The sequence below is a fragment of the Trichomycterus rosablanca genome, chromosome 6, assembly GCF_030014385.1.
Source record: "Trichomycterus rosablanca isolate fTriRos1 chromosome 6, fTriRos1.hap1, whole genome shotgun sequence".
Classification (NCBI taxonomy): domain Eukaryota; kingdom Metazoa; phylum Chordata; class Actinopteri; order Siluriformes; family Trichomycteridae; genus Trichomycterus; species Trichomycterus rosablanca.
Window position 1 is genome coordinate 37,126,628 of NC_085993.1, and position 24,498 is coordinate 37,151,125.

At 38.7% G+C, this 24,498-nt stretch overlaps 1 protein-coding gene across 1 annotated transcript in view; it reads right to left on the bottom strand.

The window, feature by feature from the left end:
- The window catches only part of LOC134316521 (voltage-dependent T-type calcium channel subunit alpha-1I-like), a 348,154-nt gene that overhangs the window by 240,705 nt on the left and 82,951 nt on the right, over positions 1-24,498 (bottom strand). Inside the window, exon 2 of the mRNA XM_062996907.1 lies at positions 11,347-11,644. Coding sequence (XP_062852977.1) covers positions 11,347-11,633 — 287 coding nt within the window. The 5' untranslated portion in view covers positions 11,634-11,644. The remainder of the gene's footprint in view (positions 1-11,346; positions 11,645-24,498) is intronic.

Sequence of the window (24,498 nt, forward strand, 5' to 3'; positions counted from 1 at the left end):
AGTCAGCCTTGGTGTGTGTGCTTGGTGTACTTTACCCATGTGCCACCTGAGCACCGTTATCTACATACTTTTAGAGCTCTACTGTGCCTCAAGTTATGTAGACAAACATGTAGCTTAGCTCACAACATTGCTCAGCACTAGAAGTTACCATTACAGGAAAGGCAGACTTTGAAACATAGACAGAAATAAGAGAGAGTAACGGATGCAAGAAAGAGAGATTGGCACCAATAACCCCCTGTTAGGATCAGTAAGACGCCAACAGCAACCTGCCTGTCAACCTCCCTGCTGTTTCTGTAAAAGCAGCTTAGCAAGCAGTGGAGAAACACACACAAACACACATGCATACACACACACACTTGTCAGATGTTCTTTATACAGGGTGCCTAAGAACATAGGGCACAATACAATCCGAGGATCTAAGGACATACAGCTGTCTGGACAAATTTCCTCTCAGGTGACAATCTGGGCTTTCTTCCTGACCTTGGCAAAGAGAGACCACTATTCCATGTGTGTTGCACCAGATTAACCTGAGACCTGAAAATTCTTAGACATTTTGTGACGTTACTATAGTATAGTTTACCCTGCCATTATTTGTGGACACAGAGAAGTCACCATATAGAGTAAATTATCATGAGAAGCAGCTAATATCCAGAGTAACCGTTGTGTGCAGCACGGCCAGCAGCTGGACAGGCTGGGAAAGACTCAATAGGGTCCTGGTAGGATGTAACAGGTATCTGGATCCATGCTGACTGCAGTGCATCCCACAGCTGCTGGAGGGTGTGTGGAGGAGGATCCATAGAGCGAACACGATGACTGAGGTGGTCCAACAAATGCTCAATTGAGCTCAAGTCTGGGAAATTAGGGGGGCAAGGTAGTACTTGGAAGTCTTGGACATGCTCTTCCAACCAATGTTGGAAATTTCTAGTCGTGTGACACGTCATATCGTCTTGCTGGAAGATCCCATCTGCCCCAGGGAAGACAATTTTACCCTTGGTACTTTTACCCATGACAGCAAATAGGAATTTAAGTGCAGACAGCCTATCGCACACCTTATATACCCACCAAGCCAGCTACACACTGCCGCCGTTGAAAGTAGAAAGTGGTCATAATAATGTGACTCGCCAGTGTATAAAAGCTTAAAATGCACTGGAATGAAAAGTGTTTGTTTTGGTCACCTGCCATTACATACATGTCCCTTACAGGTGTCTGACCCCCACTATTATTATATATAAACACATTCATACTGTACAGACAGATCATTTTCCCAGCATGCACCAAATCCTCTCAGACTGTCAGATAGTAATGCCTGATTTAACAATACAGAATGTGTTTTGACAGCTTCAGGGTCCAGTGACAGTGTGCTTTACACTAATCCAGTTGATAATTACTGCCGCACATGAGGGAGCCAGCGTGTAGCTGTTTGGCCATAGAAACTAATCCCATTAAGCTCTATTAGGGCTGACATTTTCATGAAATTCCTTTATAAATGGAAACTCATGATATCCACTACCATGCTGAAAGTTGCTGAGCTTAAGGGTGCATTTACATGAGAAGTGCTCTGCGCTTCGCTCACCGCAAGCCTTGGCGCAAGCTGCTGCTTTGCTTAGTGCTCAGTGAATATGAGACGAATATGCTTTTGTAACTGTCAAATTCACTCTGAAAGCGTCCACATGTATCTGTGTTTAACTGGATTTTCCTCCTGTTTCACTTTTAAACTTGTGTTACAACACAGGGTTCTGAGAAATTGTGAGAATTAGCTTTTCAAAGGGTCTAAAATGCTTATCATTAAAAAAGCTTAATGGGGTTTATATATTTACAATTTACAGTTTTCAGCATTTAGCAGGCGCCTTTATCCAAAGCGACTTACATTACAGTTACAGTATACAGTCTGAGCAATTGAGGGTTGAGCAATTGAGTAGATTTTACCGCGTCATATCAAACAGTTCGACTGATTGGAGGCGCTTTGAAAAAGTCAGCGGCAAACTTGGTCAAAGTTAAATCATATGAACTTTGAGCAAGGGCAAAACCCGAGAGCCCAACATGGCAAGCTAATGTCAAGTTCGCTGTACAGTTCACACAACACAACTGGATCTCTTGTAATCGGGAGTCTTTTAAGTCGGTGTGTATTTCACATTACACGACTGATCAGCGATAGAGGGTTTCACACTACACGATCTACCATCAGGAGGAATCTCAGATGAGTCTGTCTGGTCTTCCAAATTACGTTTTGTCAAGTGATAAGAGGTTTAATGACACCACATCCAAAAATGCACGTCAACAAGAAGCGAGCGATCAAAGTTGTTTGTGCGCTAATGTGCAGAATAAATGAATCTGAGTGGATTGGGCTAGGCGACCAGCAGGGATTGTCTGTTCTGTAGTGAGTTGGAGGTTAATAAATATTTTGCAATGTAGTGTTGGTATTATGGTTTGCCGTGGACGATAAGATCACAAAATACTGTAAAGCTTGTGTGTGCGCGCTGATGTATTCTGATAGAAACTATATTATGCCCGTCCCATGTTTTTACACTCCTCCCCCGGGTTTCCCTCACCCGGTATCTTGCGTTCTCATTGGCTACAATTCGACACTCTCAACACCTTTTACACTACATGATAGGGATGTCCCGATCCGATCTCACAGATCGGGATCGGGGCCGATCAAGGCATTTTTAACTGATCGGAAATCAGCTTTACTAGTGCCGATCATAACCCGATCTTTTGTTTTACGTCAGCATGTCTGCTGTGTGGAAATACTTTAAATTGGAAAGTGAAACGAGTCCAACAGCGGTGTAATGTCTGTAATGTTAGCGTTTCACGAGGCGGTAGGAGCAGAGCTGCATTCATTACTGTAGAATTTTACTGTTTATATGGTGTGAGTCGAGGATCACTCCGGTTTACAAAACAATAACTTTTAATCCGAGTATGAAAACTTCAGGACCATAACATACAGCTTTTACAAGTTTACGTGTTACAAGACTGAACGACATCTCAGTATCAAGCTCTCTGATTGGCTTAGTTATGTAACCGAGCGTCGAAGTGATGCACTCGCTTAATAAAGAAATAAAACAAATTGTCGGGAGCAAAACACTTTATTAACTTATTCTGTTCCGAATAGCGGACAGCCAGAGCCGAGCACGCTATCCCATGCACTATGGAAGCCCCAAAGGGTCAAAACACACTCACTTTGCGTAGACCCGTCCATCAAACCATTGTCACAATACAAGCACTTTAAGAACTGGCTTTCCTTCATAACAAAAGAGTGACTTTCCATTTTATTTTGGTATTCAGGTTTTACTGTAATGCTGTTAAGTAACTTATTTGTTTTTTTATATTCAAGTTAAGCTGCTACACTACTTGTGAGTGGAGATTTTTGTTCATTTTTAGTGTATCACAACATTAAACAGAATTATGTTCTTTGAATATAAAGTTCAAAGTGAAACTGTAATTATCTCACTTCATTTTTACTACAATGCTGCACTAGGTTTGTTTACTTTTATTTTGTAAAAGAACATTAAGCAATAGCTTGGATGCAGGCAATTTTTTTCCTACAGCACTGCAGAGCTATTCAGTTGTTAAACATGTACATTGGATTAATTTGAATAACTGTAATGTACTTGAAGTGTGCACTGTGTAAACAGTGTTATCTAGTTCTTATCTAGACAATATCTAGAAAATACAAGTATCGGTTTGAGAATCGGTATCGGATCGGGATCAAAATTAAAGATCGGGATCGGGAACAAAAAAACGTGACCGGGACATCCCTACTACATGATTTTGACTCGGCAACTGCTTCAGATATTTAACATGCTAGATATTTTTCTTGAGTATGCGACCGGATTGAGTTGTTGAGCGGTTCACACATAGCAATCAAGAGCCGAGTTTCGATCCCCAAGCGAACGCCGAGTTGCTTCCAAGCCGGCAACCTGTCGGCGAGTGAAAATCAGGGTAAAAATCGTGTAGTGTGAACTAGGCAAAAGCAGCACCGGCACATTTCATAGATAATATTGGCACAGTAAGCGCAACAGTGGTCTTGCCGCTTCTCAGCCGTTTATCAATAGAGACTGCATGGCTGTATGTCTGTGTGTGGTTAAAATATGCAACCTTTCACCGACTACGCACGAGCACACATGAAATAACCATCAGCAAACTAGGTGTCACTAAAATGAAGAAAAATGGAAGAATACTTGCACGTTCAACCTTAGAGAGATGCCATTCTTTCCTAGACAGATAACTGACAGATGGATGGCATGCTGATAGAATAGAAATAGGAAAATAGGGCTCTGGTGGCTTCCTCATCTCCTCCATCCTGTCTTACCAAATCCTGTTTTTTGTTTTGTCTAGCTCTGTATAAAAGTGCACCATCTTATCAGCACTCAAACCCCACACACCTGCAGCATTGATGAGGAGAAACTTTCTGCTTCACTTCTTTCCATATTATTTCCATCCATCACTTCATCACACCCTCTATCTCGTCCACTTGAGCAGGCTTTTAGAGCTACTGTGCATTCTTCTGTCACAAAAAAAATTATACAAGCCATTACACTGAGCGTGTTTTGATAATCTGGTATTTATGAGTGCAGATATCCACTCTACATTGGATCAAAAGTGTCATGACTCTTCTATTTGGCAATTTTCTTAAATTTAATACAATACAGCTCCTGCTAGTTGTGACAGATATCTGGTGTGTTTACACCTTAAATGTCCAAAACTCACTGGACCGGACTGAATAATGAAGAACTCCAATTGCTTGTTTATTCTTTTCTCTAATTATAATGTTCAGTTTGAATTCATTTTGTGTATGAATGATTTGTGGAAGCCTAGTTCATTCAAATTACTCTCCAGGCCACCCAAAGAGGATGGGGGTCCCTGCTGAGTCTGGTTCCTCTTAAGGTATCGTCCTGTAATTTTAAGGGAGTTTTTTCTAACCAATCATATCTTCTTTCTATACAATAATTTCTTCTCTCTATACAATCATATCTTCCCTCTATACAATCATATCTTCTCTCTATACATTCATTTCTTCCCTCTAACCAATCATATCTTCTCTCTAACCAATCATATCTTCGCTCTAACCAATCATATCTTCCCTCTATACAATCATTTCTTCCCTCTAACCAATCATATCTTCTCTCTATACATTCATTTCTTCTCTCTATACAATCATATCTTCCCTCTATACAGTCATTTCTTCCCTCTAACCAATCATATCTTCTCTCTAACCAATCATATCTTCGCTCTAACCAATCATATCTTCCCTCTATACAATCATTTCTTCCCTCTAACCAATCATATCTTCCCTCTATACAATCATTTCTTCTCTCTATACAATCATATCTTCCCTCTATACAGTCATTTCTTCCCTCTAACCAATCATATCTTCTCTCTAACCAATCATATCTTCGCTCTAACCAATCATTTCTTCCCTCTATACAATCATTTCTTCCCTCTAACCAATCATATCTTCTCTCTATACAATCATTTCTTCCCTCTAACCAATCATATCTTCGCTCTATACAATCATATCTTCCCTCTAACCAATCATATCTTCGCTCTATACAATCATATATTCCCTCTATACAATCATATCTTCCCTCTATACAATCATTTCTTCCCTCTAACCAATCATATCTTCTCTCTATACAATCATTTCTTCCCTCTAACCAATCATATCTTCGCTCAATACAATCATATCTTCCCTCTAACCAATCATATCTTCGCTCTATACAATCATATCTTCCCTCTATACAATCATATCTTTCCTCTAACCAATCATATCTTCCCTCTATACAATCATATCTTCGCTCTATACAATCATTTCTTCCCTCTAACCAATCATATCTTCCCTCTATACAATCATTTCTTCCCTCTAACCAATCATATCTTCCCTCTATACAATCATATCTTCGCTCTAACCAATCATTTCTTCCCTCTATACAATCATTTCTTCCCTCTAACCAATCATATCTTCTCTCTATACAATCATTTCTTCCCTCTAACCAATCATATCTTCGCTCTATACAATCATATCTTCCCTCTAACCAATCATATCTTCGCTCTATACAATCATATCTTCCCTCTATACAATCATATCTTCCCTCTATACAATCATATCTTCCCTCTATACAATCAATCATATCTTCCCTCTAACCAATCATATCTTCCCTCTATACAATCATATCTTCCCTCTATACAATCATATCTTCCCTCTAACCAATCATATCTTCCCTCTAACCAATCATATCTTCCCTCTATACAATCATTTCTTCCCTCTAACCAATCATATCTTCCCTCTATACAATCATTTCTTCCCTCTAACCAATCATATCTTCCCTCTATACAATCATATCTTCGCTCTAACCAATCATTTCTTCCCTCTATACAATCATTTCTTCCCTCTAACCAATCATATCTTCTCTCTATACAATCATTTCTTCCCTCTAACCAATCATATCTTCGCTCTATACAATCATATCTTCCCTCTAACCAATCATATCTTCCCTCTATACAATCATATCTTCCCTCTATACAATCATATCTTCCCTCTAACCAATCATATCTTCTCTCTATACAATCATATCTTCGCTCTAACCAATCATTTATTCCCTCTATACAATCATTTCTTCCCTCTAACCAATCATATCTTCTCTCTATACAATCATTTCTTCCCTCTAACCAATCATATCTTCGCTCTATACAATCATATCTTCCCTCTAACCAATCATATCTTCGCTCTATACAATCATATCTTCCCTCTATACAATCATATCTTCCCTCTACCCAATCATATCTTCCCTCTAACCAATCATATCTTCGCTCTAACCAATCATATCTTCCCTCTATACAATCATATCTTCCCTCTATACAATCATATCTTCCCTCTACCCAATCATATCTTCCCTCTAACCAATCATATCTTCGCTCTAACCAATCATATCTTCCCTCTATACAATGATATCTTCTCTCTATACAATCATATCTTCGCTCTATACAATCATATCTTCCCTCTAACCAATCATATCTTCGCTCTATACAATCATATCTTCCCTCTATACAATCATATCTTCCCTCTACCCAATCATATCTTCCCTCTATACAATCATATCTTCGCTCTAACCAATCATATCTTCGCTCTATACAATCATATCTTCCCTCTATACAATGATATCTTCCCTCGATACAATCATATCTTCCCTCTATACAATCATATCTTTGCTCTAACCAATCATTTCTTCCCTCTATACAATCATTTCTTCCCTCTAACCAATCATATCTTCTCTCTATACAATCATTTCTTCCCTCTAACCAATCATATCTTTGCTCTATACAATCATATCTTCCCTCTATACAATCATATCTTCCCTCTATACAATCATATCTTCCCTCTATACAATGATATCTTCCCTCGATACAATCATATCTTCCCTCTATACAATCATATCTTTGCTCTAACCAATCATTTCTTCCCTCTAACCAATCAAATCTTCCCTCTATACAATCATATCTTTGCTCTAACCAATCATTTCTTCCCTCTAACCAATCATATCTTCCCTCTATACAATCATATCTTTGCTCTAACCAATAATTTCTTCCCTCTAACCAATCATTTCTTCCCTCTAACCAATCATATCTTCTCTCTATACAATCATTTCTTCCCTCTAACCAATCATATCTTCGCTCTATACAATCATATCTTCCCTCTATACAATCATATCTTCCCTCTAAACAATCATATCTTCGCTCTAACCAATCATATCTTCCCTCTATACAATGATATCTTCCCTCGATACAATCATATCTTCCCTCTATACAATCATATCTTCCCTCTATACAATCATATCTTCCCTCTAACCAATCATATCTTCGCTCTAACCAATCATATCTTCCCTCTATACAATGATATCTTCCCTCGATACAATCATATCTTCCCTCTATACAATCATATCTTCTCTCTAAACAATCATATCTTCCCTCTATACAATCATATCTTCCCTCTATACAATCATATCTTCTCTCTAACCAATCATATCTTCCCTCTATACAATCATATTTTCCCTCTATACAATCATATCTTCCCTCTATACAATCATATCTTCCCTCTATACAATAATATCATCTTCTCTCTAACCAATCATATCTTCCCTCTATACAATCATATCTTCCCTCTATACAATCATATCTTCTCTCTAAACAATCATATCTTCCCTCTATACAATCATATCTTCCCTCTATACAATCATATCTTCTCTCTAACCAATCATATCTTCCCTCTATACAATCATATTTTCCCTCTATACAATCATATCTTCCCTCTATACAATCATATCTTCCCTCTATACAATAATATCTTCTCTCTAACCAATCATATCTTCCCTCTATACAATCATATCTTCCCTCTATACAATAATATCTTCTCTCTAACCAATCATATCTTCCCTTTATACAATCATATCTTCCCTCTATACAATCATATCTTCCCTCTAACCAATCATATCTTCGCTCTAACCAATCATATCTTCCCTCTATACAATGATATCTTCCCTCGATACAATCATATCTTCCCTCGATACAATCATATCTTCTCTCTAACCAATCATATCTTCCCTTTATACAATCATATCTTCCCTCTATACAATCATATCTTCCCTCTATACAATCATATCTTCCCTCTAAACAATCATATCTTCGCTCTAACCAATCATATCTTCCCTCTATACAATGATATCTTCCCTCGATACAATCATATCTTCCCTCTATACAATCATATCTTCCCTCTATACAATCATATCTTCCCTCTAACCAATCATATATTCGCTCTAACCAATCATATCTTCCCTCTATACAATGATATCTTCCCTCGATACAATCATATCTTCCCTCTATACAATCATATCTTCTCTCTAAACAATCATATCTTCCCTCTATACAATCATATCTTCCCTCTATACAATCATATCTTCTCTCTAACCAATCATATCTTCCCTCTATACAATCATATTTTCCCTCTATACAATCATATTTTCCCTCTATACAATCATATCTTCCCTCTATACAATAATATCATCTTCTCTCTAACCAATCATATCTTCCCTCTATACAATCATATCTTCCCTCTATACAATCATATCTTCTCTCTAAACAATCATATCTTCCCTCTATACAATCATATCTTCCCTCTATACAATCATATCTTCTCTCTAACCAATCATATCTTCCCTCTATACAATCATATTTTCTCTCTATACAATCATATCTTCCCTCTATACAATCATATCTTCCCTCTATACAATAATATCTTCTCTCTAACCAATCATATCTTCCCTCTATACAATCATATCTTCCCTCTATACAATAATATCTTCTCTCTAACCAATCATATCTTCCCTTTATACAATCATATCTTCCCTCTATACAATCATATCTTCCCTCTAACCAATCATATCTTCTCTCTAACCAATAATATCTTCCCTCTAAACAATCATATATTCGCTCTAACCAATCATATCTTCCATCTAACCAATCATATCTTCTCATCATATCTTCCCTCTATACAATCATATCTTCCCTCTATACAATCATATCTTCCCTCTATACAATCATATCTTCCCTCTATACAATCATATCTTCTCTCTAACCAATAATATCTTCCCTCTAAACAATCATATCTTCGCTCTAACCAATCATATCTTCCCTCTAACCAATCATATCTTCTCATCATATCTTCCCTCTATACAATCATATCTTCCCTCTATACAATCATATCTTCCCTCTAACCAATCATATCTTCCCTCTATACAATCATATCTTCCCTCTATACAATCATATCTTCGCTCTAACCTATCATATCTTCGCTCTAACCAATCATATCTTCTCATCATATCTTCCCTCTATACAATCATATCTTCCCTCTATACAATCATATCTTTCCTCTAACCAATCATATCTTCCCTCTATACAATTATATTTTCTCTCTATACAATCATATCTTCTCTCTATACAATCATATCTTCCTATTAGCCAATCATATCTTCCCTTTATACAATCATATCTTCCTTCTAACCAATCATACCTTTCAGCTAACCAATCATATCTTCCAGCTAACCAATCATATACTGTATTTTAGCTAACCAATAATATCTTATCTCTAACCAATCATATCTTACCTCTAACCAATGACATCTTTCCTCTAACCAATAAAGGCCAAGAGCAAGGCCCTTAACTCTCAATTGCTTTGACAATATACTGTCACAGTATGCTTATTGGTGAGGATGTAATGGAGTATTGGATAAGGCTCAACAAGACCATGGACATTGCCTGCATTAACAGAAATGGTAATTGTGTGGTAAAAGTTTAGACAGTCTGCTAGACCAGAAAAATAGCAGCCCCCAGCAAGAAATCAGCCATCACCAGGACTCTGAAGGATGCACCTCTTACCACACCGGTCCAATTGTCTGGCCACCTTGGGTGGAAATTAGCTCTTCAATACGATGGACGTCACGTCAGGCTTCATGGATTGTACGAGTATAATGGTACGCCGCAGGGCACGCGACTTTGTAATAGTCTTTCGATATAGTTAATAAACAACCATTTAAGAGAGAAAAACACACTTTCAGCCAGTTTACACCAACCTACCTGTTAAAACTTTACTACTTTGTGTAGTAAAAGTTTGTTATGGGTATTTAAAACACCCCACTAGTAGTGTATCTCAGAATCAACAGGTTTCAGCCTTTGTTGGCTCAGAAGCCCAGTTGTAAAGAAAAAATTGGAAGCACATGCAGGGGATTCTTTCTGGCCACAACGACAAGCACAAGCAAAAAAACAAGCTTTGAATGTGACCTGGCTAATACCAACCCAACAGTGAAGCATAGTGGTGGCAGCATCATCCTATAAGGTGTCGCTCTGTGGCAGACACTAATAAGAGGTAGACTGATAAGAATTGAGGTACGGATAAATGCAGCCTAAAACAAGAACATCCTTAAAGAAAACATCCAAAGACTGGAGTTTACCTTTCATCATAACAATGACCCAAAGCATACACCCAAAACAACAAGATAGATTTATATATTTTATATTTATACAATTCTAACAATTACACAATGTTTATTTGCCCCATTTTTGTGCTGCTACCAACTGCCCTTGCCTACCAGTTTGTGCTGCCAGCTGTTGCATTGTTTTCCAATTCTTTAAATTACCAACTCTAGTCAAGTTGGCACATCTTGAAACTGCCAGTGTAAACAGGGTTGGATCAAAGATAACTGATAAAACATGGGTCTATGTCGGATTAGCATAAATAAGTGTGTGTGTGTGTGTGTGTGTGTGTGTGTGTGTGTGTGTGTGTGTAGTAAAGGATATGGACTGGACACCATGTGGATGCACCAGCTGCGTGGAAATGTTGTCTGTTTCAGGCAGAAGAAAACAACAGATGCCAGCTCTGGATACGGCATCACCATAGCACTGATCTCACTGTTAGTGTCATCTTCAACTTCCTCCTCCTGCACCACGGGCCCTATTTCCTCCGGTTCCACGGGTCCTCTCTCCTCAGCAATAGCCATTTCCCATCCAGGGGAAAGACCTGCGCGGGCATTTGGTCCAGGGGAGGATGTGCCCAACGGTGAGGGACCCTCCTCCTCGGTTGTCATGACTGTTTTCTCTGTGGAGGATAAGAAAGATAACTATTATTAGATAAAGTGATTTAATAGTGACGCACCAGCTTGGCATTAGACCTCATAGATGTGAAAGACATAGGTCATCACAGGTCGTGTTAATTGACCATGAGACCTGATTCTGTTATGACCTTGTATTTACTCTGTTCAATTACTGCACACCATTCTAGTAAAACGAGTAAACTGCATTGGCTCTGTCCCAAACCACAAACATTGATTTACTCATTCAGTGTCTGTTTTACCATCACTTTATCCTATTTAGGATTGTGATCCTAAATAGGAAACACCCTGGAAACATCCATCACAATGCAAACACACACACACACACAAATACGGCAATTGACCTGACTGCATGTCTTTGGACTGTGGGAGGAAATCCACACAGAGACAGGGAGAACATGCAAACTCCACACAGAAAGTTCCCAGACCATTTACCACTGTATTCAATCAGTTTTCCTATTCAATTCACTTCTTAGTTGCTTGGGAACTGAGGACACTAATTGTTGCAGTTTTGCACGTGGACTTTTTGCCCTTCTTGCTTGATACAAAACTTCAGCTGCTCAACAGTCCGATTATCTAAAAATTATGTAACAATTAGTATCCTTATTTCCCATATGATTAAAAAGTGTAATGAATCTATCTATTCATTTTATTTATTTATTTTTGCAAGCATTGCAAGAATCATGTGCTATGTTTGCAATATACACCGATCAACCATAACATTAAAACCACCTCCTTGTTTCTACACACACTGTCCATTTAATCAGCTCCACTTATTATATAGAAGCACTTTGTAGTTCCACAATTACTGACTGTAGTCCATCTGTTTCTCTGCATGCTTTGTTGGCCCCCTTTCATGCTGTCCTTCAATGGTCAGGACTTTCCCAGGACCACCACAGAGCAGGTATTATTTAGGTGTTGGATCATTCTCAGCACTGCAGTGACACTGACATGGTGGTGGTGTGGATAAGACCCAGCAATGCTGCTGGAATTATTAAACACCTCACTGTCACTGCTGGACTAAGAATAGTCCACCAACCAAAAATATATCAAGACAACAGCACCCCGTAGGCAGCATCTTGTGACCACTGATGAAGGTCTAGAAGATGACCAACTCCAACAGCAGCAATAGATGAGCGATCGTCTCTGACTTTACATCTACAAGGTGGACCAACTAGGCAGGAGTGTCTAATAGAGTGGACAGTGAGTGGACACGGTATTTAAAAACTTTAGCAGCGCTGCAGTGTCTGATCCACTCATACCAGCACAACACACACTAACACACCACCACAATGTCAGTGACACTGCAGTGTCACTACAGTCATCGTAGAACTACAAAGTGCTTCTATATGGTAAGTGTAGCTGATAAAATGGACAGTGAGTGTAGAAACAAGGAGGTGGTTTTAATGTTATGGCTGATCGGTGTATATGCAGAACAATATTAAACTCTCAATCTTTTAATTATAATGTGGTAATATTTACAAATCATAATACACTTCTAATACCAAAATAATCATTCTTAATCCTGCCCTATCTGTGAATTAATTTATTTATTAATTTTATTTAATGTATGTTAGAAGCCTTCATGACTTTTTTCCAGTGAAAGGTCACATTTGACGCAACAACAAAGATACACAATAAAATACATCATACAAACCAGGGATTTTACCCTGGTGTACCCTAGAAAACTAGTCATTAAGCTAGTTAGATATCTCATCAAGGTACATGTTGTCTGAGGTTTAGAAATAAAAAAAGATCTCAAAGATCACACCATCACCTTAAGAAAACCATGATCTTTTGCAGTTTTGTTGTAAGAAACACTTTAATGCTTTGCTGATTATTGATAGGGACTGGACTGGATATGCTGAGTACATTTTGGCTCACTGGATTTTTTACAAGGACCTTAATAACTTCCACACTTTTGTGGGTTTGAAAAGCGTTAAACAGCTGTGACCGACTCTATTTCGTGAGTGGGTTTTGCAACACTGCTTCTGAATTTACAATGCTTTCTGTTTTTCTAGTAGAGAAGAAATTGTATCTGATTGCATAAAATCTCTATTGCTACAAATTATACTTCGCCTAGCAGCACCACATTAAAGATATAGAACCACTGACAGGACCATGGATAGATCCACCAAGACCAGACCTGGGCGTTGTACGGCCCACATCCGGCCCGTGAGCCATCCCCAACCGGCCCGCATGAGGTCAGTGGCATTTAAAAATCAGACGTAAATAAATGTACCTCACACATGCCACATAACGGGGATGTTTTTATTTTGACAGGAGCGCTATTTCTTTAAATTTCTGCAAGGATTTAGGTGTGTGCGAGACGAGTGTATCCAGCTTCACCGTAATGCGTCGGCGAACAGAACTGAGCACGACTGACAGAGACGAGTTTTTTCAATAAGACATGAACTTCAAAAGTCAGGTGTAAAGCTGTTTAAGGATCACAATTTAAATCTAGGGCTTATATCGCCGTTAGGGTACTAAACACAGAGAAATACAAGAACTTGAACGATGCAGAGCGTCACATCTGAAGCTTCGCTAACTAAACTGCAAACCAACGTGGACTTTTTATAAAGTTTTACACATCCAGGACTGGAGCAGTTAAGATCAGCTTTGTGATATCCAAATAGCAACAGCACTTTGTGTAAAGTTAATGCACATTTGTTCACATTGTTTTCAAGAAAGTTGATTAAATAGTGAAATAATGTTGATGTTTTTACTCATTTTCTGATTGTAACATCTACAACAGCTTATCAGAACTGTAAAATTTAGGCAATAAAAGGAAATCTTATTAATATTGGGCAGAATGAAGTTCAACCTATTGGTCCGGCCCTCCACAACAGTAACAGTTTCTTATGTGGCCCCTTGGAAAATTTAATTGCCCACCCCTGACCAAGATCCTGATCAAAATGGTGAATATTTAAAAAATGGCTCACTGAAGGAATTGTCTCTTATCATTCAACAAAATACTGTGACACCTTACAACAAATAATCTCTTAAAAATACCAAAGGTGGATTGCATTCTGTAAATTTAAAGGTGTGAATTACACAGTGGAGGCCAAAAAAAAAAAAAAAGGAACACACTTTAACTTTAACTTTTTCAATGAAGTTGAATCGTAGTAATTGAACTGTAGCAATGTGTAGTATGATGTTCAAATGTTGTATTGAAAAGTGGAAGTCTTTAGGAACCACATCAACTCTGCCACAAAGTGGCAGACCATGTAAAGTTACAGAGCGAGGTCGCGAAGTGCTGAGGGCTTATGTGCATAAAAGTCACCAACGCTCTCCTGACTGCAGGGTTCCAACCTCCTTTGGCATTAACGATAGCACAAAAACTGTGTACCGGGAGCACACTTCAACTGGACTCTGGAAAAGTGATGCGCCGATCCACAGTTTTTCAGATCAGATCCGATACACAACTGCCGATACCAATACTGATCCCAATATTATTATGATTGTTATTGTGTTAAGGGTTACATTATGAGGCTGAAACCACACAGAACATCATATTAAAACAGCAAAAACAATAACATTATCTTTTGCCATTGTTTTCTCTGTTAAGTTTCTGCAGGTGTTTGACACATTAGCTTTGTACACATTGCAAGTATAGCTGTTAAGTTACGGTGGGTTTATGGTCCAGCACAAGATGCGGACTGGAATTTGGATCTGTAAGTAGATCGGCCCGTCCGTCAGATATCCGATCTGTAAAGGATGTCAATATCGGACCCAATACCGATCCGGGATCGGATCTGGCCCATCTCTACTCTGGAGCAGTGGAAATGTGTTCTGTGGAGTGATGAATCATGCTTCTGTATCTGACAGTCTGATAGACGATTCTGGGTTGGCAAAGGGTTTTTGTGTTTTGTTGGGAATTTATTAAATATCAAAAACGTATCATTGAAATGTCACTACAGCGCGGTTAAAGTCCACTTGTTTCAATCTGAGCTGATTCAGACATAGTCTGGAAAGCCCCACACTTGGGTCTATAAGGGCCCCCAATTCAGACTACATTTTCAAGACAAAAATCAATTCACAACTTTTAAAGAACTGCCTGTGGATCTCTGCAATCAAATTGTGGCAAGCCATTGATCAGTGCAAAAAAAACATAAAACAATATCCAAAGGTTTGAGTGTTCCCAGGACCACAATTCTCTCTTTAAAGCAAAGTGGCCAATGCTGAGTAAAACGCATTTGACAGACTGCTTGGAGTTCAATATACAGCATTTAAAGGCAACATGAAAAAGATTCTCAGACCTGATGGGCATAACAGCAAGCACAAAGAGGCACTTCTAATCATATGGGACAGGGAGACTGGTAAGACTTCAGAGATGGATGAATGCAGGCTCCGTCAGGGACTTGAGGAAGCAATTTAAGAGCCTCTGCAGGAGAAACCCGACCGTGTTAATGGCTCCTCTGGTACATTATTTGTTCCTTCCCCTATCAAAGAATGGATTCTGCAGTGGGGGGATTTTTACTATTTTGCAGGGCACACAGGGACCAACCACATGCTGGAGTATGTGTCAATATTTATGGTGGCATTCCATGAACTAGGACATGTGGGGATACACTTGTGCCTGTCGTGTGTTTGCCCACTACTATACCTTGTTGTCCTTCAACTTCATCAAAGTGTCAAGCTGATACAACAATACAAAGATATTCCAAAAGAATATTTAGGAACACAGCCAAGAAGTCAATAACAAATAAGCAAGAGGATGATTAATAAAAACAAGGGATGTCCCAAAATCAGGGTAAAAAATACAAGCTGCATAACAAGTAAACGCAAAGTACACAAATGATTGTTAGCAATACTTTGTGATAAAGCAAATACAGATTTAATGTATATAACAAACAATACATACAAACTAATATGAAACAGGTGAAACCATTAGAAGTGTGCTGACGCTGAACACAAGAGAGAGTCCTGATTGGTTGCTGACAGAGACTGAGGCTTATGCCAAGTTCACACTACACGTCTTTCCAAGTCATCAGGTCGCTGTACAGTTCACACTACACAACTGGATCTCTTGCACTCTGGAGTCTTTTAAGTCGTTGTGTATTTCACACTACACGACTGATCAGAGATAGGGGGTCACACACTACACAATCTATCACAGAAAGGAATCGCAGGCTAGTCTATCTGGTGTCCCAAACTATGTTTTGTCACAAAAACACATGCAGGAAGTGACGAAAAGTTTAATGATACCATGTCCAAAAATGCACGTCAGCAATACGCAAGCAATCAAAGTTGTTTGAGCTCTGATGTGCAGCTGATGTGAAGTAGGAAAAATAAATGAATACCGAGTGGCTTGGGCTGCCTGACCAGCAGGGATTGTCTGTTCTGTGGTGAGTTGGAGGTTAATAAATATTTTGCAGTGCAGCATGGGTATTATGGTTTGGCGTGGACGATAAGGTCACAAATACTGTAAAGCTTGTGCCGATGTATTCTGATAGAAATCCTATTATGCCCCTGTCCCATGTTTCCCTTCACCCCTTATCTGGAGTTCTCATTGGTTGTAGTTCCACATATCACTCGCTGCCACTCGCAACCTGCTCACAACGCCTTTCACACTACACGATTTTGAGTCGCTGACAGGTCCAGATATTTAACATGCTAGATATTTTTCTTGAGTTGCCGAGTTGTTGAACAGTTCACACAGCAATCAAGAGCCAAGTTTTGATCCCCGAGCAAATGCCAAGTTGTCTCCGAGCTGCCACATCTAGCGGCGACCAGTCGGCAAGCAAAAATCAGGGCAAAAATTGTGTAGTGTGAACTAGGCATTATATGATTTCCACACTTGTATGACCCCAAGTTCCTTTTATGAACTCCTCCAACCCGCCACTAAAGAAAACATCATCTTGTAGCATTGCTTTATTTTTTTTCCCAAATCTAGTTCTCCAATTCTTTCTAGAATCTTTTATTTCCTGACCCCGCAGAATGCACTACACCCACACTAGTCGAGGAGGTCTACAATGTTAAGAACATTTAAGGGACCTTTACAGTGTACAATAGTTCTTTTTCTGTGATGAACTGGTTGGAACACATGACTGCACCAGTTACAATGTACATGTAACAAGGACAAAGTTACTTTGTCACCTAATGTTCAGAGAAAACAAGTCTGGGTGGAAGGGCTTCATTATTACATGGACTTCTTTCTTACATGGCAGGATCTAAACCCACGCTCAAGTGTCAAGAGTCAAGTATAGGGCTTTTTACATTTGACATTGTCTCAAAGCAACTTAACAGATTCCAGAATAAAAAACCTCTGGTAAGCAAGCCAAAGGCAAAAAAATAAAATTATTGTAAAAAAACTTTAAAAATGTTGGGACAGTGGTAGCCTAGTGGGTAGAGCTTTGGTCTAACAATCAGAAGATTGACGGTTCCAATCCAGGTTCTGCTATGCAGCCACTGTTGGGCCCTTAAGCAAGGCCCTTAACCCTGTCTGCTCCAGGGGTGCCGTACAATGGCTGACCCTGTGCTCTGTCCCCAGCTGTCAAACAAGCTACGCTATGCAGATAAAGAATTATGTTATACTGTACACGTGTACATGTATCTATGACAAATGAAGATGTTGTTCTTTGTCTTTTAAAAACTCATTTAAATTTACAAGGAAGAATTTTAAGAGACTCAATAGGACTCGTCCTAACAAAAGTTAAGGGATGAACATAAATAACTTAAACAGTTCATTGCCTTTTAGTTCATTCAGAAAAAAGTCTATTGGAGAGTTTTTTGACATTGTGAGTGCAGTCATTGCCAATTTCCAACACATGGGAGCCTTGAACATACATGCTTCCACCTTAGTTTGGTGAAATGGTTTATGGTCAGACAATTAATAACTCAGTTATTATCTAAATAAAGTAGAAGGAAGTTACGTGACATCCAGTATTTTAATTTGTTTATACAATCCTTAATCTTACTGACTTGTATGTTAATATTACATGAATATTACATTTTCTGTTATACAGTGGAAGTTAGGTTCATGTTTAGCAATTTTTTTCCTAATGGTAGCATATAAAGTGTAAATAACAGAGGTCCCAATATTGACCCCTGTGGAACACCATACTTGTGTCATTTGCTTAACAATGAAAATTAATTTCATGTATATCAATATTTTTTTCCTAATGGTAGCATGTAGAGTGTAAATAATAGAGGTGCCAATACTGACCCCTGAGGAACACCATCCTTTACTTTTGTAGTTTCCAAGCATTTATTATGGTCAGTGTGAGTCCTTTAACACCTACTGTATTTTCTAGCATATCCAGTAAAATTATATGATCTACAGTATCAAATACTACAAAAGAAGTGCTTAAAGCTAGATACTAACAAAATCATTAAAATAAGAAATACTTTGTCTAGAAGGTGGAGTCCAATGCTATCTTCTGCACTGTTAACGTTTAATTATTAGAGAAATTACACAGATAAAAGAAAGAAACTCCAGTAATATAACTAATGTCTGTTTCAAAGGAAAGGTCTGAGCTCAAAGTTGCAGAGAAATCATTTAATTTAACACCAGGTTAACAACTTGTCCCTCGTGGTCTTGGGTCAGAAAATTAATAACTGAATTAAGTAGAAGGAAGTTACGTGACATCCAGTATTTTATATCGTTTATACAATCCTTAATCTTACTGATTGTGTGATATATACAACTGTGTGTCGTCTGCACAACAATGAAAATAATTCCATATTTGTTTATGGTAGCATGTAGAGGTCATGTAAATAATAGAGGTCCCAATATTGACCCCTGTAAAACACCATACTGGTGTCATCTGCATACCAGTTGAAATGAACTGCATGTTTATCAAGATTTTTTTCTTAATGGTAGCATGTAGAGTGCAAATAACAGAGGTCCCAATATTGACCCCTGTGGAACACCATACTTGTGTAATTTGCATAAAAGTGGAAATTAATTCCATGTTTATCTTTTTTTTCTAATGGTAGCATGTAGAGTGTAAATAATAGAGGTACTAAGATTGACCCCTGTGGAACACCATACTTGTGTAATTTGCATAAAAGTGGAAATTAATTCCATGTTTATCTTTTTTTTTCTAATAGTAGCATGTGGAGTGTAAATAACAGAGGTCCCAACACTGACCCCTGTGAAACACCATACTTTTGTCATCTGCGTAACAGTGAAAATTAATTCCATTTTCATCAAGATTTTTTTTCTAATGGTAGCATGTAGAGTGTAAATAATAGAGGTCCCAATATTGACCCCTGTGGAACACCATACTTGTGTCATTTGCTTAACAATGAAAATTAATTTCATGTATATCAATATTTTTTTCCTAATGGTAGCATGTAGAGTGTAAATAATAGAGGTGCCAATACTGACCCCTGAGGAACACCATCCTTTACTTTTGTAGTTTCCAAGCATTTATTATGGTCAGTGTGAGTCCTTTAACACCTACTGTATTTTCTAGCATATCCAGTAAAATTATATGATCTACAGTATCAAATACTACAAAAGAAGTGCTTAAAGCTAGATACTAACAAAATCATTAAAATAAGAAATACTTTGTCTAGAAGGTGGAGTCCAATGCTATCTTCTGCACTGTTAACGTTTAATTATTAGAGAAATTACACAGATAAAAGAAAGAAACTCCAGTAATATAACTAATGTCTGTTTCAAAGGAAAGGTCTGAGCTCAAAGTTGCAGAGAAATCATTTAATTTAACACCAGGTTAACAACTTGTCCCTCGTGGTCTTGGGTCAGAAAATTAATAACTGAATTAAGTAGAAGGAAGTTACGTGACATCCAGTATTTTATATCGTTTATACAATCCTTAATCTTACTGATTGTGTGATATATACAACTGTGTGTCGTCTGCACAACAATGAAAATAATTCCATATTTGTTTATGGTAGCATGTAGAGGTCATGTAAATAATAGAGGTCCCAATATTGACCCCTGTAAAACACCATACTGGTGTCATCTGCATACCAGTTGAAATGAACTGCATGTTTATCAAGATTTTTTTCTTAATGGTAGCATGTAGAGTGCAAATAACAGAGGTCCCAATATTGACCCCTGTGGAACACCATACTTGTGTAATTTGCATAAAAGTGGAAATTAATTCCATGTTTATCTTTTTTTTCTAATGGTAGCATGTAGAGTGTAAATAATAGAGGTACTAAGATTGACCCCTGTGGAACACCATACTTGTGTAATTTGCATAAAAGTGGAAATTAATTCCATGTTTATCTTTTTTTTTCTAATAGTAGCATGTGGAGTGTAAATAACAGAGGTCCCAACACTGACCCCTGTGAAACACCATACTTTTGTCATCTGCGTAACAGTGAAAATTAATTCCATTTTCATCAAGATTTTTTTTCTAATGGTAGCATGTAGAGTGTAAATAATAGAGGTCCCAATATTGACCCCTGTGGAACACCATACTTGTGTAATTTGCTTAACAATGGAAATTAACTGCATGTATATCAATATTTTTTTTCCTAATGGTAGCATGTAGAGTGTAAATAATAGAGGTCCCAATACTGACCCCTGAAAAACATCATCCTTTACTTTTGTAGTTTCCAAGCATTTATTATTTACATAGACAAATTGGGAGCGGTCAGTAAGAGAGGATTTAAACCAAAAGAGCATGAGTCCTTTAACACGCCTTGCTTTATTCTGCGGGCTGTTTTCCATGTGTCAGGCTGACACGGTGTTGAACAGCTTACCAGCTTTGGTGAAGCACCCGGCTGTGGCCATGGATTCGTGGCCTTGAGAGAAGCTGTTTCTGGACGTAGAGAAGTGGTATCCAGATCAGCTAGGGTGGCAGTACCATTGATGGTAGCTACTAATAGGTTCTAAGGGTGTGTTCGAAAACCTAGGGAGCTGCCTTGCTGTCTTACTGTCTACATAGGCAGCTGCCTCAGTAGAGAGGATTCTAATAAGTCAATGACTTATAAGGCAGGTTATTCGAACGTGCTACTTAGACAGCGATTCCATCGGGTTTCGCATTTCGCGTTTAGCATTTAGCATCTTGCCATTAAAACCAATAAACTGAGGTAGCACAGCAAGCTAACATGTCAATATAACATCTTCCTTCATGTACCGATAACGATTAAATTTCCTGACAAGCCCGAACTTGCTAATAAAAACACTCGGTACAAGCTTATACAAGTTAAAAATCAGTAATATTTTATTTACATTTGAAAATAACTCCATTCGTTTCTCTGCCCCGTCAGCCATGTTTATTTTTCTGTGAGAGAAGAGCACCCGAGCCACAATGAATGCTGGGATTGCCTTGATCATTAAGGCAGCGTCAGATGCTCACTCGTTCTTGAGTCAAAATAACATTGAAATATCCTCAGTAGTGAGGATTTTAAGGCATCTAGGATTTCGAACAGCCTCCTTCTCGGGAGCGCACACAGGATGACGTAAAATGCTGCCTATGTAGACAGCTCCCTAGCTTTTCGAACACACCTTTAGAGTTATCCTGCCTTCAAGCTTGGCAGTTTCTCTAGACGGACACAGCAGAGGCAGCAGATTGTAGAGGAGAGTGGAAACTTATTAGCGATTGGCTAACAAGAAAACACAGAATTAAATTGTGTACTATCAAGTCAAATATTATGATCTACAGTGTCAAACACTGAACTAAGATCTAATAGAACGAGACGCAGCCATCATCAAAGCACATAGAAGAACATGAACTATCCTAATTAATGAGGTTACAGTGCAACTGTTGGGTCTAAATCCTGATCAAAATGTTTTATAAATGTTATTTATGTGCAGATAAGTGCATAACTGTTTAGAAACTGCATGTTCTGGAATCTTTAAAACAAAAGAAAAGTTTGAAATTGGTCTATAATTAGACAGCACATATCTGATACACTTCCAGTGCAGTGTGTCGCCATTTGCATTTTAATTTCTATACTGCTTGTTTTAGAGCTTGTGTGTCATTATACCATGGAACAAGCTTCTTCTAACCAATCAATTTAATTTAAGCTGCAGCTACGTTATCTAAGATTGGGAGGCCTGTTTGAGTTGTTCAGGCTCTAATGGTGACACAGTCATTAATTCTGGTAGGTTATTAATAAACGCTGATACAGTTGCAGATGTAGTCGTACTTTTACATTAATTGTGATGTTGTAGACAATTATTATAGTTAATTAAACACAGTTCATAATTAAGTCATTTTGTGGTGGAACAGAAAGCTTGCCTATGTCAATACCAGGAGTCAATATTAAGTCTGATGTACAGTGTATCACAAAAGTGAGTACACCCCTCACATTTCTGCAGATATTTAAGTATATCTTTTCATGGGACAACACTGACAAAATGACACTTTGACACAATGAAAAGTAGTCTGTGTGCAGCTTATATAACAGTGTAAATTTATTCTTCCCTCAAAATAACTCAATATACAGCCATTAATGTCTAAACCACCGGCAACAAAAGTGAGTACACCCCTAAGAGACTACACCCCTAAATGTCCAAATTGAGCACTGCTTGTCATTTTCCCTCCAAAATGTCATGTGATTTGTTAGTGTTACTAGGTCTCAGGTGTGCATAGGGAGCAGGTGTGTTCAATTTAGTAGTACAGCTCTCACACTCTCTCATACTGGTCACTGAAAGTTCCAACATGGCACCTCATGGCAAAGAACTCTCTGAGGATCTTAAAAGACGAATTGTTGCGCTACATGAAGATGGCCAAGGCTACAAGAAGATTGCCAACACCCTGAAACTGAGCTGCAGCACAGTGGCCAAGATCATCCAGCGTTTTAAAAGAGCAGGGTCCACTCAGAACAGACCTCGCGTTTGTCGTCCAAAGAAGCTGAGTGCACGTGCTCAGCGTCACATCCAACTGCTGTCTTTGAAAGATAGGCGCAGGAGTGCTGTCAGCATTGCTGCAGAGATTGAAAAGGTGGGGGGTCAGCCTGTCAGTGCTCAGACCATACGCCGCACACTACATCAAATTGGTCTGCATGGCTGTCACCCCAGAAGGAAGCCTCTTCTGAAGTCTCTACACAAGAAAGCCCACAAACAGTTTGCTGAAGACATGTCAACAAAGGACATGGATTACTGGAACCATGTCCTATGGTCTGATGAGACCAAGATTAATTTGTTTGGTTCAGATGGTCTCAAGCATGTGTGGCGGCAATCAGGTGAGGAGTACAAAGATAAGTGTGTCATGCCTACAGTCAAGCATGGTGGTGGGAATGCCATGGTCTGGGGCTGCATGAGTGCAGCAGGTGTTGGGGAGTTACATTTCATTGAGGGACACACGATCTCCGATATGTACTGTGAAATACTGAAGCAGAGCATGATCCCCTCCCTCCGGAAACTGGGTCATGAGTTTGATGATAATGACCCCAAACACACCTCTAAGACGACCACTGCTTTATTGAAGAGGCTGAGGGTAAAGGTGATGGACTGGCCAAGCATGTCTCCAGACCTAAACCCAATAGAACATTTTTGGGGCATCCTCAAGCGGAAGGTGGAGGAGCGCAAAGTCTCGAATATCCGCCAGCTCCGTGATGTCGTCATGGAGGAGTGGAAAAGCATTCCAGTGGCAACCTGTGAAGCTCTGGTAAACTCCATGCCCAGAAGAGTTAAGGCAGTTCTAAGAAATAATGGTGGCCACACAAAATATTGACACTTCAGGAACTTTCACTAAGGGGTGTACTCACTTTTGTTGCCGGTGGTTTAGACATTAATGGCTGTATATTGAGTTATTTTGAGGGAAGAATAAATTTACACTGTTATATAAGCTGCACACAGACTACTTTTCATTGTGTCAAAGTGTCATTTTGTCAGTGTTGTCCCATGAAAAGATATACTTAAATATCTGCAGAAATGTGAGGGGTGTACTCACTTTTGTGATACACTGTA